The 15,689-nt window shown below is 41.5% G+C and overlaps 1 protein-coding gene across 1 annotated transcript in view; it reads left to right on the top strand.

Moving 5' to 3' along the window:
* The window catches only part of col7a1 (collagen, type VII, alpha 1), a 519,627-nt gene that overhangs the window by 373,164 nt on the left and 130,774 nt on the right, over nucleotides 1–15,689 (top strand). The window contains exons 82-85 of the mRNA XM_060918496.1: nucleotides 4,625–4,660; nucleotides 8,059–8,103; nucleotides 8,199–8,231; nucleotides 9,701–9,763. Of these exons, the coding sequence (XP_060774479.1) occupies nucleotides 4,625–4,660; nucleotides 8,059–8,103; nucleotides 8,199–8,231; nucleotides 9,701–9,763 (177 nt within the window). The remainder of the gene's footprint in view (nucleotides 1–4,624; nucleotides 4,661–8,058; nucleotides 8,104–8,198; nucleotides 8,232–9,700; nucleotides 9,764–15,689) is intronic.

Genomic DNA, 15,689 nt, shown 5'->3' with positions numbered 1-15,689 from the left:
TCCGCCCAGGGGCATTTTGAGTTATTGACAGATTCAGAAAGTACAGTTTCTAAGCTTTCCAATGATGCCTTCCATGTGGAGATCTGACAATATTTGAAGAATGTGTGGCCTTTTGAAAGTGTATACTTCTTAAAACAGAAAAGGGAGAAAATCGCCCTCAAAGTTTTCCTTCTCAGCTACTCTGGGTGTAGGGCGGGCACATAATGGTGCTCATTTGCATGACATTAAGGAAAGCCCTACCCCCTACGAGCTAGCACGATACTACTTTCATGTAAACAAAGATCACCACGTCAATTTTCCTTCCATGCAAAGTATGCCCAACACAATTATGAAGTACAAAAATAAGTCCTAAAGTATACTTTAACGTTTTGTGGTTGAAAAATTACTCACACCGTAAGAAAGAAAGATAGCACGATGATGACACAACTAACACAACGCTAGTTTCATGTAAAGCCTCGGTCACAACCGGCCGTACAGTACGTGCTCCTACGGCCGGTCTACACGCAAGAAACGCATGAAGAGCGCGCATGAAACGCACGAGAGCGCGCGTGTGATGTGCTGATTTTCGAGCCGCAGACCGGCCGCAGAGGTTCTTTGTCATGTCAAACAAACTCTACGGGCGCTTGCGTTTTTTTCAGGTTGCAAGACAAACTTACGGCGCAACGCGTGTCTTTCTCCGTGAACAAAAAAAATCCGCAGCGATTTGGGAAACGCCAAAAATCGCACGGCCAAAAAATCGTACGTCCGGTTGTGACTTAGGCTTAACCAAACCACAACACTCTCCGTTACATGCAAAAATAACCACACAGCCTTAGATTAATAAACTTACCCCATCAGAAAGAGAAACGGCACCTTGCACACACCAATGCCTCCGATGGAATGTAATCCTAGAACGGTCCGTGTATCATCCGATCATTCAAGTATTCCATTCAATCTGGAAAACGAGGTTGCGGGTTTTTTTGCTAGAAATGGTGATCTCCGATGTAAATACCATGTGTCTGTTTGCTTCGCGGTGTTTCAGCTCCTCTGCGCTCTGTTTAGTAACTCATTCCATAGTGAAATCACACGCCTGTATGCAGTTAAGTAGCCATGCGCTCAACTCGTATCATACAGCTGATTCACGAAAAAAAACAACAAAAGACTTAAATCATCATGTGAATGGCCCATATGGTAATTTACCCACACCCCCCAGCAGGCTACAGTCCTGACAAAAACGAGACAATTTGCAACAAAAAATGTATGCTTTTCCAACAAAACAATCTATTATCTGAAATACTGATTGCATTCTTCAAGATCTCAACTTGCACATGATGGAAAAAAACAAAAATCACAAATTTCGAAAAAAAAAAAGCTTCTTTTGCGATTATCTCGGATTCGTTTCGGCCGACATGTGTCCCTGGATTCGGTGAGGGGTCACAAATATGCAAATGAATCCACGGTAGCCGCGATGGAAGATGTTGGTAAAACCAATGGCGACAGTGATGTATAACAACATATGTCCTTACGGCAGTGTGTACATTTTCCACCTTTCACGGCTGCAAGATGAAATAAGCCACGCCCTTTCCCTTTCTGCAGAATGTTGTTTCATGAATATTTTGAGTTCAGTGGTTGTGACGGATTACTACGATAGCCCATGTAAGCCTAACATACAGTATGCCTCAAGGATGCTCACGGATGCCTTCACGGTTGTGATGGATGAATTGATCCACGACAATTTTCCGTGGATGGAAGCCACACCCTCTCGGTTGTCAAGGTAGCGCCCGAGTTCTCATGTATTCTGATGGAAGGGCCTGGAACGCGTGCCGGTTGACCCCCAGAAGGCTCAAAATCATCTCCCGGTGTCTATCGTGAAGTGATTCTGGCTATGCAAGACCTTAGCTTAAAGGGCATATCACAGGTAAATTCAGGAGCAAGATCAATGTAATTCTCCTATTTTATATTAAACTTTGGTCAAATATCTGTCACATTCTGCATTCTCTGCAATTTTTTCCCCTTGCGCAGTATCAGAGAAATTCAGTTGAAATCAAGCCATTTGAGGCGAATTGGTCCGCCTCTGAAAAAACTTGGCATTTGGATTTCCCGGCAAACATTGATTTTCGTGACGTCGCGTGCGGGACGCCTCCTTCTGAATCCTACGTTGTTTATAAGAAAATGACCTGGTGGTTTTCTGCAAATTTCTTCAACGTTATCGCGTAATTATTAAAATGGTTAACAGATGTATCGTAGGAGGGTGTAGCAGCACCAATCATGATGGGATTAGTACTCATCGTTTTCCAAAAGACCGGACAATGAGAGAGAAATGGGAGCGCTTGGTCTACACAGGCTGTGCACTGAAACCGTGCAAAGCTTGCGCAGCCTGCTGGCGCTTCCGCAGGTAACGTCACGAATCTGGCTCCAGACTCCCTTGGGATTTTTCCAGACACGTTTTGTTGTTGTTTTTTTCTGCTGTAGACAGATGGCCTTGTGCGAAATTACCCTTCTGGATAAGTGTGTAAAGGGACATGCTTTCATATTAAAAAAAAACGAAATTGGTCCAGAATATGCCCTTTAACCCTAATGGTGCGTTCATGTGCTATGGGAATTATGGTAAATACCAAACGCCAACATGGAAAGCACACGTGAACGCCCCCTCTTGTGGTATTTTCCACTGGGCAACTTGTAGAAAATTTTGATACACGAGTTGCCGAGATGAGATGAACTTTAACCTTTTCAACATGGCGGTGAGCGGTACAAGACTAGCTTATGAACCAAGAAAGAAGTGGTTTTTACCTACAGAAAGCTGACTCTCACCTTTTAAACGAGTCATGGTATGTATATTATATTATTATAATATGTATATTATAGCCTAATACAAAATATTCTGTGGCTGTCCAAAGAACGTCAGCAATGATCTAGATACTAGCTACACTCATTGTGGCTACAGCCAAATTTCCAAAAACTGCGTGGCATTCAATGTGTTAAGAAAATCTCTACTTGTCATGATCAGGAAATATTCAGCATTATTTACCTTTTGACTTTTGATAACTCATATTCCTGCTGCAGCTGATGAACAAGGCAATCTATAATTGTTTTAGCCAAATAACAGGCCTGATTCTGAATCTGGTCCACCATCTTTAATTTGTCAACAACAACAAAAGCACGTGAACACAACACACTGGTAAATACCACTTCCCAACTGGAAAATATCATCTTCCCATAGCACATGAACGCAGCATAATCTTGTCGAATTCTGCATTTTGATTGGTCAGAACGTATTGATTTATTTTCTATAGCATTAGCAAGTCATTTATCACATGCGTATATTAATATATTAATGCTCTTATTCTTATTAAAGACGTATGTAATTGTTGATATGGTGAACGAGACATTTATTTGACATTTTACAAAAGGAGTCTCCAGTTTCAGTGTTCAAGTGTCAAGCTGTAACTGCTTCAGTGTCGAGCTATAACTTAAGGTTTTTTTGAGTTACTCTTTGTGGTTTCTTGGCTACACAACAAGCTGCATATTTTTTTGTGAACTTTGAGAGAATTCTGCTTTATCACACCATCCTGTTGTTGATTGATTGATTTTTATTTTTCTATAATCTTGCAGGAAATAGTTGTAGAACATTGCTAGGAAAAACTATTAATAGATAAAAAGCTCAACTGCATGCAAGTATGAATTATCATGCAGGTTTTCGATCCATCAGATATCCATAACGTTTGAATCAAGGTCACAGCAGTTTATCTGTAAGAACGAATCTCTTCTCATTAGGGCCTAAGCACCGGGGGTCTGTAGACTCCGGTGTCCCCCGGAAGGCACTGCACCGATGTGCAAAGCCCTATTGTTTTCCAAAGGATCCTTCTTCTTCTTTTTTTTTTTTTTTAAGACTTTAAAGATAGAGGCTTGGCCCCGGGTGTATCCCGGGGGGCTCCATAGCGCCCCCACATGTCATTATGACTTTTACCTGGTATATAGTTTCACCCATCTGTGTCAAATTTGGCAGGTGTGTGGGGTGGCCCAAAATGAACAAAATTGTAATGTACATTGTATTAGCCATACTCAACAGGAAGCGAGTTATTTTTGGTTTTGTGTGTTTTGACACATTACATTTTAACGTTTTCCTTTTCGGCAGTTTGTTGGATTCATGCCAGGTTTGGTATACCGGAGGTGCTTAGGCCTTTCATCGCCGCTTGCGGTTATATTGATTAAAACTGGCTTCGCTAGCTGTCTTTGTAGCTACGCTGATGATTTTTGGTGTAAAAATGCAAGCACTAACGTGACATGCAGATAAACCTGGTGATGCGTTCCAGGATTTGGAGTCTATATTACACTAATAATGCTTTAATGTGAGACTTCTTTGAGTTTGACACTTGTGTGGTTTTAAATTAATGTGTGCGACAATTACTTACACAAATCTTGTATGTATATATATGTGTGTGTGTGTGTGTGTGTGTGTGAATAACCCAGCCTGTATAAATGCATTTAAAGGCATATATACAGTTTTAAAAAACTACTAAAGGGTTATATGTGCATGTGTATGTGTGTAGGTGAATGTGTTAGTTTCATACAGTTGTGTGTGTGTGTGTGTGTGTGTCTGAGAGCTTCTGCTGTGTGTTAGTGACATCACATGTCTGTTGCACAGGGAAACCCTGGAGAACCAGGAATTCGAGGGCCATCTGTAAGTATGAGCGAGCTCTTTTCCACACACAAGGTTCCACCTGTTCTCATGTTTCCACTCCAAATGAGATGGTTCTCAGACGGCAAAATCATTTCGTACCACTAAAGAAATGGTGTTAGGACAAAAGGAAAGCAGCCAGGAGCTTCAGTGTGCCGCCATTTCATTTTCCGTAACAATGTTTCAATAAATAAAGCAACTTGAAATAAGACATGGACAGTAAAGTTTGAAATTAATTGCTGGGAAAAGCATATTGTAGCCATAATATTATCGCCTTTACCAGTCCTAGATAGTTTCAGCTAATTAGCTATCCAAGCATGCGCTGTAGATAAGTTGTTTATTATTATTATTGAAACAACAACAAAACAACAATTTTATTTTGCACAATAGAAACACAGTTAGGCGGCACAGTGGTGTAGTGGTTAGCGCTGTCACCTCACAGCAAGAAGGTCCGGGTTCGAGCCCCGTGGCCGGCGAGGGCCTTTCTGTGTGGAGTTTGCATGTTCTCCCCGTGTCCGCGTGGGTTTCCTCCGGGTGCTCCGGTTTCCCCCACAGTCCAAAGACATGCAGGTTAGGTTAACTGGTGACTCTAAATTGACCGTAGGTGTGAATGTGAGTGTGAATGGTTGTCTGTGTCTATGTGTCAGCCCTGTGATGACCTGGCGACTTGTCCAGGGTGTACCCCGCCTTTCGCCCGTAGTCAGCTGGGATAGGCTCCAGCTTGCCTGCGACCCTGTAGAACAGGATAAAGCGGCTACAGATAATGAGATGAGATGAGAAACTCGGTTTACAATAGAGATATGAAAACATACACAATAATTAATTGTTAAAAAAAAAGCGAGAGACAGAAAGAAAGAAAGAAAAAATGTTGTTTTGAAGTTTTGTGCCGGGGGCTAAGTGAACTGAAAGTTTTCTAGTTAACCCCTTTATTATTATTATTATTATTATTATTATTATTATTATTATTATTATTATTATTATCCCCTGCTGGCCGAAGGGGGATTATGTCATGGCAATTTCCGTCTGGCCGTCCCGGGAAGGGTGCTCACCTTCTGAAATCAACTCCTCTCACAATTTTTGGAGGAATTTCACCAAACTTGGTAAAAAGCTTTGTTATATGTCGGTAATACACATATTGAAATTTTGTTCTATTCAGTCGCATTTTACCAGAGTTGTGGCCCTTGATTAACAGCCTTGTACTTTCGCAATTTCATGAAGGTGTGCTCGCCCTCTGACATCAACTCCTCTCACAATTTTTGGATGAATTTCTCAAAGCTTGGCAAAAAGCCTTGTTATGTGACGGTCATACACATAATTTATTGCGATTTAATTTAGTTTATGAAAATTTTCCCAGAGTTTTGACCCTTGATTAAATAACTTGTACTTTGACAATTTCATGAGGGTGTACATTCTTCTGAAATCATCAATTTGTGGAGGAATTTCACCAAACTTGGCAAAAGGCTTTGTTATACGACAGTTATACGCAGATTGAAATTTTGTTTAATTTGGGCAAATTTTCCCAGAGTTACGCCCTTGATTATTAACAAATTTGTACTTTGGCAGTTTCATCAAGGTGTGCTCGCTTTCTGAAATCAACTTCCCTCGCAATTTTTATCCCCCGCTGGCCGGAAGGCCCGTTATGTCATGGCAATGTCCGTCTGTCCGTCCCAGGAAGGGTACTCATCTTCTGAAATCAGCTCCTCTCACAATTTTTGGAGGAATTTGGTGGCCATGTTTGTTTAGAAATTGTCAGTCGCTCACTAGCACGGAAGTTTTACATATCCAATGTGTCTCTTTTCCAGTTTTTCGATGTCCATTGGTATGTTTTTTTTTCTCTTGTAAATATGCATGATGAATATATAATGAAGTTTTGATAGCCTTTTGGGTGTTCAGTGCGTCTTCAGTTTCCAGTTTATTAATTCCGTGCTTAAACCTAGCGCTGGATTAGCCTCGTCTTCTCTGTTTCCCGGCTGACAAATAAATGATTGTGCGCATGCGCAGCAGAAAAGTTTTGTCATTGGATCTTCGCATGAGCTCTGATGTATTATAACAATATTGCACGCTCATTCTCCATTGGGGAGAGTAGTGTAATACGTGGAGGATAAGTGATATGATAACAATATTGCATGCCATCCATAAACCCACTAGAAGGGAATAGAACACGTTTTTATTCCATGGAAAAAGTGTCCTGTATGTATAGTAATGGTAATTATTTTTTTCGCGGTCTGGTTTCCATCAAATCCTGCGCTCTGATTGGCTGGCGAGCGGGTCCGTATCCTACAGTACGGACCCCAGTTACGGACCTCTGGCAACTCGCTCGTTCACAACAACAACAAACATAGTAGCAATTTTTGTCGACATTTATCTTTTTTATAAGATTTATTTATAAGATTTTTATCAAAAATCTTGTAAATTTTTGCCCGCATTTCTCAGGATAATAGCATTAATTTTGCAGCATGGATATCGATAACGACAGTGTTCACAGCGAAAGCGAGTTTTACTACCCTGAGGAAGAAGAAATAAAAGAAAACATTTCAGGAGAAAGATAAAAACCTCTAACTGTTGCTAACGCTGAGCAAAAACATGGCTGAATCCTGAATGACTCCATTCTGTATAAATAGGGGACTACATAGGCGGCAAAATGTAGTTTTTTTCCTGCCATGGAAGTGCACTTGTATACCGAGGAGGAAGCCATTTGCATTACAGCCGTGAATGAGGATTCAAAATGGCGGCTCGGCTCGGTTTTCCCCTTCGGGCGCTCTCGTTTTCTGTTAGAATTTGGTAAAGAAAAAAATAAATATATTATTTACCAGCTTAAGGTCGGTCCGTATGGTGAAATACCGTGACCTCGGCCTTGAATACTGACCTCGGCCCAGAGGGCCTCGCTCAGCACTTTCAAGACCTCGGTCACGGTATTTCACCATACAGACCTCCCAGCTGGGAAATAACATATATATATTTTCCTAAAGGCCATTTTGTCCTTCATGTTTGTTACAAAAGTCCTCATTTGTAACCTGATTGGTCTGAAGGTAAAATATATATATATATATATGTTGTCACACTGGGCTTTTTTTCCCGTAAAAAGTTCCTATCAAGCTTCTTTATAGTATCTACAGATTATCATCATGAGCGTAGCCGTTGTATATATCGGCATCTCGGCGTTGTGTGTAGATGCTGAGGGAACGGCCACGTAAACCCGTGAAGTCCTGTATGGTTGTCTATTTTATCCAACTGCACAACAGATTGGTCTTCATTGGACCTCAGTGGAAACATGGGGCAAAAATGTTTTCCTGACACAGCATCAGTGCTGTATTGGTGGACAATTATGTATCTCTTAGATATACAGTATGTATAACTCCACAAACACACAGACAACCCTCTGATTCTGGGTCTCGTTACAGGGACCAGTGGGCCCCAGTGGACCTCCAGGACCACCAGGTGTGAAGGTCGGTGTACTGCAGGAGCGTTCTGTGTACATTCATTCCAATGACTGTGTTTGATGACAGGTCATGATAAGTGTGTGTGTGTGTGTAACCTGTAGGGTGACCATGGACAGCCTGGAGTTGGAGTTCAAGTAAGTCAATAATTAAATAAAATATATTCTGTTTAACTGCCTTTAAGAGATGCCATTGTGTTGCTGAGTTACACGGGTAAAACACAAAAGTCTTCCAGGTGTCATCACACATTTGTTTAAAAATATAGAGAGCGGTGGCTACAATTATCGACAGTTCATAATTATCGACACCTTTTCAGATTTACCAATTTAAAAAAAAAAAAAATTTACAAAGGTGAGTTTCAGTTCCAACAGTTATTATTGGTTAATTAATCAATTGGAAGACCCGCCCCTCAACCTTTTGATCTTGTCGTCTGATGACAGCTCGTTACCCGAGATGGAATTTTTTTCAGCGTGATCAGTGATTTTTTGGAAAACCCGGACGTTATCATCGCAGGTAAGCGTGGTGGAAAGATCATGGACATGTTTTTTACTGATCAAATTCACCGATATTTCATGATCTCCTTGTCGAAACCTACTTAGTTTCTTACACTTTCATTTGACAGCCGCCATTTTGTATCTAAATGCGCGTTTGAGAGTCACATGAGGTGTCGATAATAGTGATCACTTTCACCGGTGTCCACCATTATCGACACCCTGTGGAATTAAGGGACATTTACAACTGTTATGGATCGATCTTTGGGTAACATTGAAGTAGATGAAGTGCCGTGATTTACAATAATTTTTTTTTCTGATTCATAACAGAATGGAATGTTTATAGAGTATTTGTAATCCGATTGCAATAAATAGAATTAAAGCAGAATTAAATTCCGAGCATATAAACAATTACATGCCTGAAATATTCAGATTTTTTTGTTCATTCAGAATTTTTTTTTTTTTTTGCAGTTTGTTGTAAATATCAACCAAATATTACAATATCAGTAGACAGTTTATATTTCGGTTCGAGGAATGACATGTGACCTTTGACCTGGATGTTCATGTGGTTACAATATCAGTTTCCTTTCGATATTTATTGGTAAACGACAAAACTAGAAATTAACACAAACAATGAATGATTAACAAAATGTGATCTACGAAAATACTTTAAGTGGAACAAAAAGATTTTCTGACGCAGGTTAAACATCAGCTCGTTTGTTTACAAACATTAGAATTACTTCCTCATTTACGTCAACACCGACATCCATATATTTATATAAAATATATTTTGTACTACCATACATATAAGTCTATGGAAAACAAATTTGAAATAAAAACTGTTTTGTTAATACCACATACTGATTATTTTTTAATAAATAATCATCTGGGTGTCGATAATTGTGGAACAGTGTCGATAATTGTGGAACGGTGTCACGTGATCTGATACGCTAAGTAATCGGGAATCGACTCTTTTTTTTTTTTTTCCAGTAGAAGTTTGAGTAACTATTTGTGCACAATTTACATATTGAAAGTCTTTTCTACTTTTGCAACTGCCAAAAGATCGTTAAGGTGTCGATAATTGTAGGAATCACCCTATATATTATTTTTTACAGGGCCCTCCAGGACCACAAGGCATCCGAGGATTGCCCGGACTTACAGGCACACCAGGAGCTATTGTAAGATAAATCTGTCTCTTCAGCCTTATAGGGTAGTCACACTAGAGGCGGAATGAGCCGGAATGCCGTCGGAATGAAAGTTCTTCGGATATTCCGGGATATTCGAAGTGCGTTCTAAAAATTCTGACTGCATTCTGAGTGCATTCCAAACCTTCGGGCCCATTCTTGTGGCCGGCCCGAATGTTCTGCTCATGCTCAAAACATTCGAGGTGCATTCGAAGAGGAGAAATATCGAACGACATTCGAAGTGTATTCTGACTGCATTCTAAATATTCTTACAGCATTCGAAACATTCTGATCGCATTCGAGGGAAAAATCGAAATGGCAAGCTACTTCAAATCCTGCCAGAATGTCCCGAATGAGCCGGAATGCCGTCGGAATGAAAATTCTTCGTATATTCCGGGATATTCGAAGTATATTCTAAGTATTCGAGCTGCATTCTATTTGAACTCTTAGACGTTCAAAACATATTCGGCGGCTATTCCGGGAGCGTTCTGACTGCATTTGAGGTGAATTCGTACAGCACTCGAGGCACCTTCCGACCAGACTTCGGGTGGTATTTGGGCAGCAATCGAACCGCACTCGTACGGCATTCGAAGTGCATTCTTAATATTCTTACTGCATTCTAACAGCATTCTAGGTATTCCTACTGTGTTCCAACTACATTTGAACTGCATTCGAAAGCTAATGCACCCGGAATGTTCAAGAATCATTCGAAGCGCATTCTAAGTATTCGAACGGCATTCTACAAAGCTGTAAGAATGTTGGTCAGTTTGAAATTCCCGCCCAAATGTGGCATCTCATCTCATCTCATTATCTCCAGCCGCTTTATCCTTCTACAGGGTCGCAGGCAAGCTGGAGCCTATCCCAGCTGACTACGGGCGAAAGGCGGGGTACACCCTGGACAAGTCGCCAGGTCATCACAGGGCTGACACATAGACACAGACAACCATTCACACTCACATTCACACCTACGCTCAATTTAGAGTCACCAGTTAACCTAACCTGCATGTCTTTGGACTGTGGGGGAAACCGGAGCACCCGGAGGAAACCCACGCGGACACGGGGAGAACATGCAGACTCCGCACAGAAAGGCCCTCGCCGGCCACGGGGCTCGAACCCGGACCTTCTTGCTGTGAGGCGACAGCGCTAACCACTACACCACCGTGCCGCCCCAAATGTGGCATGAATTTTGAAAAATTTTTCATTTCGGCTGGTTCTGCTTGATTCCTGCTAATTCCAAATAAGTGTGACGGGGGCTTTACTCTTAATCCTGAAACGTTTTTTGTTTTTTTTGGGGGGGGAGTAGTTTCATAATCAAATACAAGCTCCAAACAGACCAAATAGTAGATGCTTGGGGAAGAGATTCAGTAACAAATTATGATTATTGAATATGGTTCTTATGCTCTGCTTTCCGGCAGCATGGTGGTGTAGTGGTTAGCGCTGTCACCTCACAGCAAGAAGGTCCGGGTTCGAGCCCCGTGGCCGGCGAGGGCCTTTCTGTGCGGAGTTTGCATGTTCTCCCCGTGTCCGCGTGGGTTTCCTCCGGGTGCTCCGGTTTCCCCCACGGTCCAAAGACATGCAGGTTAGGTTAACTGGTGACTCTAAATTGACCGTGAGTGTGAATGGTTGTCTGTGTCTATGTGTCAGCCCTGTGATGACCTGGTGACTTGTCCAGGGTGTACCCCGCCTTTCGCCCGTAGTCAGCTGGGATAGGCTCCAGCTTGCCTGCGACCCTGTAGAACAGGATAAAGCGGCTAGAGATAATGAGATGTTCTGCTTTCCTGGTAGTCCAGTTGTTGAGGCTGAAAAGTGGTAACTAGCATAACTGAACTCAACAGTAAGACAAGCTGTGGGCGTAGCCCAAAGCCGCTTTACACTGTACGGTATTGATTATGATTACACAACCCCCCCGGGACAACTGCTAATACTGTCAAAATGTCAACAGAATGACATGGGATTTAAAAGAAGAGCAGTTTCTTGAATTGCAGCAGCAGACACAATGTCTCTGTAATGTCTCACACCAGTTATATCATGAGGACAAAAAAGGACATGACATGGAAAGAAACAGAGGATGAATTACAGCTTCTAAGTGTCTAGCTCGCTAATTAGCACATAAATGCTCTGTACAGAGAGTTTATTTACGATTATGACAGTGTAATGCTTTTTTATCCCCCGCTGGCCGAAAGGCCCGAAGGAGGATTATGTTGTGGCGAAGTCCTTCCGTCCGTCCGTCGGTCCTGGGAAGGGTGCTCACCTTCTGAAATCGACTCCTCTCACAATTTTTGGAGGAATTTCATGAAACTTGGCAGGATTCTTTATTATATGTCAGTAATACGCATATTGTAATTTCATTCAATTCGGTGGCATTTTACCAGAGTTACAGCGCTTGATTAACAAAATTATACTTTGACAATTTCATGAAGGTGTGTTTTCCTTCTGACATCATCAACTCCTCTCACAATTTTTGGACGAATTGAAAGGCCTTGTTATATGACGGTAATATGCAGATTGCGATTTAATTTAGTTTGTGAAAATTTTCCCAGAGTTTTGACCCTTGATTAAAAAACTTGTACTTTGACAATTTCATGAGGGTGTACGTTCTTCTGAAATCAACTCCGCTCACAATTTGTGGAGGAATTTCACCAAACTTGGCAAAAGGCTTTATTATATGACAGTTATACGCAGATTGAAATTTCGTTTAATTTGGGCAAATTTTCCCAGAGTTACGCCCTTGATTATTAACAAACTTGTACTTTGGCAATTTCATCAAGGTGTGCTCGCTTTCTGAAATCAACTTCCCTTACAATTTTTATCCCCCGCTGGCCAAAAGGCCTGAAGGGGGATTATGTCATGGTGATGTCCGTCTGCCCATCCCATGAAGGGTACTCACCTTTTGAAATCAACTCCTCTCACAATTTTTGGAGGAATTTCACGAAACTTGACAGGATTCTTTGTTATATGTCGATAATACGCAGATTGCAATGTCATTAAATTCACTCCCATTTTTACCAGAGTTATGGCCGAGTTGCCAGCGGGGGAGATTGTGCTCTCAGAGCACTCTTGTTATGAAGGATTATGGCGGAACATAGTAACTTCATCATTTATTCTGACATGAACACATTATCACGCAGTATCTTACAGAAGTCTTATATCATTATATTATGATTATATCATCTCAAAGTGTGATGACTAATGATCGTAAAAGGTCACTGGAATCATAGTGTTGAGTCAAAAATGTCTCTGGTGATAAACGGACATGTAACAATTCACTTAATTCACGATTTGATTCGATTCATGATATTGGGTTCATGATTCAATTTCCCTTATATTTAAAAAAAAAAAGGGTGGCACGGTGGTGTAGTGGTTAGCGCTGTCGCCTCACAGCAAGAAGGTCCTGGGTTCGAGCCCCGGGGCCGGCGAGGGCCTTTCTGTGTGGAGTTTGCATGTTCTCCCCGTGTCCGCGTGGGTTTCCTCCGGGTGCTCCGGTTTCCCCCACAGTCCAAAGACATGCAGGTTAGGTTAACTGGTGACTCTAAATTGACCGTAGGTGTGAATGTGAGTGTGAATGGTTGTCTGCGTCTATGTGTCAGCCCTGTGATGACCTGGCGACTTGTCCAGGGTGTACCCCGCCTTTCACCCGTAGTCAGCTGGGATAGGCTCCAGCTTGCCTGCGACCCTGTAGAACAGGATAAAGCGGCTAGAGATAATGAGATGAGATGAGATTTGATTACCAAAAAAATGCAACATTTATTTTCCTATTCTTGATCAACTTAAATATTAAAAAAAATCAAAGTCCCTTCCCAAGCCATGTGGCGCATAGGGCGGCCGCGGCACCGATCTCCGTAGCCCTTGGCCTCTCACATAGCTAGGGTTACAGTGGGGGGCTAGTCCTCTGGTAACCACAAGAGTTTGAAGCCCCATTCACATCTGTATTGCAGTGTGCCTTGCCAGACAGCAGTAGGTACCGTTTTTAAGATGGTCTTTGGTATGACCCGACTGTGAATAGAACTCAGGATCTCCCGATCGAGAGCCAGACACGCTAACCACTAGGCCAACTCGCGGTCATTCATATATAAAATAACCAGCAATAATTATTTTCCCACATTTGTAAAAGTTGGAGTAAAATATAATAGCCTCTTAACTAAAATATTCATTTTATTAAAAATGCAAAAAGTTAAGAAGAAATAGGCCTTTTCTTAAACTTTTTTGAACATTTGTACTGCCTCCATTTTCTTCTCAAACTTCGGAGCATCTTTAGTGCTTTTACCGTAGGAACAGCATTTTCTTTCATAATTTGTAATTCTTCCTCACTTACAGTGACACAGCGATCAGCCGCCATTTTGTCGAGTCACTCGAGGTGATTCTTGAGAAATAGTCTGAATTTCTCGACCAATCAGCACACACGATTGTTTATAATCGCCTCTGTATTTAGACTATTTCTCGATAATCACCTCGAGCGACTCGGCGAAATGGCGGCCGATTGCTTCGTCACCGTATGTGAGGAAGAATTACAAATTATGAAAGAAAATGTCGTTCTTAAAAGCACTAAAGATGCTACAAAGTTTGGTCTAAAACTATTCAAAGGTAAAGTGGAGCTGTGATTTATTTTATCGATTTCAAAACAAAGTATTTTTGGTGAGTCGGCGTAGATAAGTGACGCAAGTATGCGCTGCGTTGTGATCACGGGCGATTGCTAAGACAATGAGGGAGGCTCAGCCTCCTCTAAAAATGATGTACATTGTGTAGGATGAATTGCGCTAGGTTTATGTTATAGCCGACCTTATAACATTGCTATTTCAGATCCAGAATCATAGAAATATATGTGCTCAACCCACTACAGTGCGAAATCATTCCGTTATAACTTTCCCCAGTTCGCCTAATGTGTGCGTGAGTTTTTCCCCCTCGTGACAGCGCGATGCAGCCCAGCCTCAGTGGACTTCAATGGCATTTGGGAGCTATGCACTTTTCAATCTCAAAAGGCAAGATGGTTATTGGACAAATACTGCGAAAATGCCCGCCCATGGAGTCCCACGGACTCCCAGCCTCAGTGGACTTCAATGGCATTTGGGAGCTATGCGCTTTCAATATCAAAATGCAAGACGGTTATTGGACAAATACTGTGAAAACGCCCGGCCACAGACTCCGAGCCTCACAGTGGGAGGGACATGGCAGTTTCCGCGAGGAGACTGGTGATTGGTGAAAGCGGCCGGATATTTTCTTTGATTGACAGCTCGTTTCAAATATAGACAGGCAGCGGTGAATTTCAGTTCAGTCCCATGCGGATTCACAAGTGCTGTGGTGTATTGTAAGAGATCAGCTTACATTTCGATTTCATTCATTACATACGGTTTCTACCAGCTTTTTTAGTTTGTATATATTTTCGTTGTAAATAAAGTGTAAATATAGTGTTGTCAAGTTTGCTATCTTAGTTCCAGAAATTTCGTTTATTTGAGTAACTGAACTTGAGGGGGCTAGTCAGCTAGCAAGAAAACTGCACACGGATGCCAAGCATTGCTGATTTAATTTTGGCGAAGCCATTTGCCAGTCTTCCTTTCGAGGAAAAAATTAAAATTAAAGAGCAGGGTAGACCAACGCCTCAAATTGACTTGGTGAAAAAGGTAGGGAATAATACTCGTTCCTTTCAGCTCTCCTGGTACGAGAAAGTGAATTGGCTAACAGCAAGTGACCCACATTAACAACAGTAAATAGGCTACTTTAGTAATATGTCATGGATGGACCAAAAATATAGAATCTATTTAAAATGTTTATGCTGAGTATATTATATTGGAATATATATTTTTCTGGATATGAATTAAACACAGCTACAATTTGGAAAACATTTTTAAACAAAAACACAGCCGAGAACATTTCACACTACAGACCTGGATTAAAAGTGAAGGGTTATCAAAATTGTCAATAAAAC

This window comes from Neoarius graeffei, chromosome 4 (genome assembly GCF_027579695.1).
Source record: "Neoarius graeffei isolate fNeoGra1 chromosome 4, fNeoGra1.pri, whole genome shotgun sequence".
NCBI lineage: Eukaryota > Metazoa > Chordata > Actinopteri > Siluriformes > Ariidae > Neoarius > Neoarius graeffei.
The sequence above is the reverse complement of the archived record's forward strand: the minus strand, read 5'-3'. Positions and strand labels throughout refer to the sequence as shown.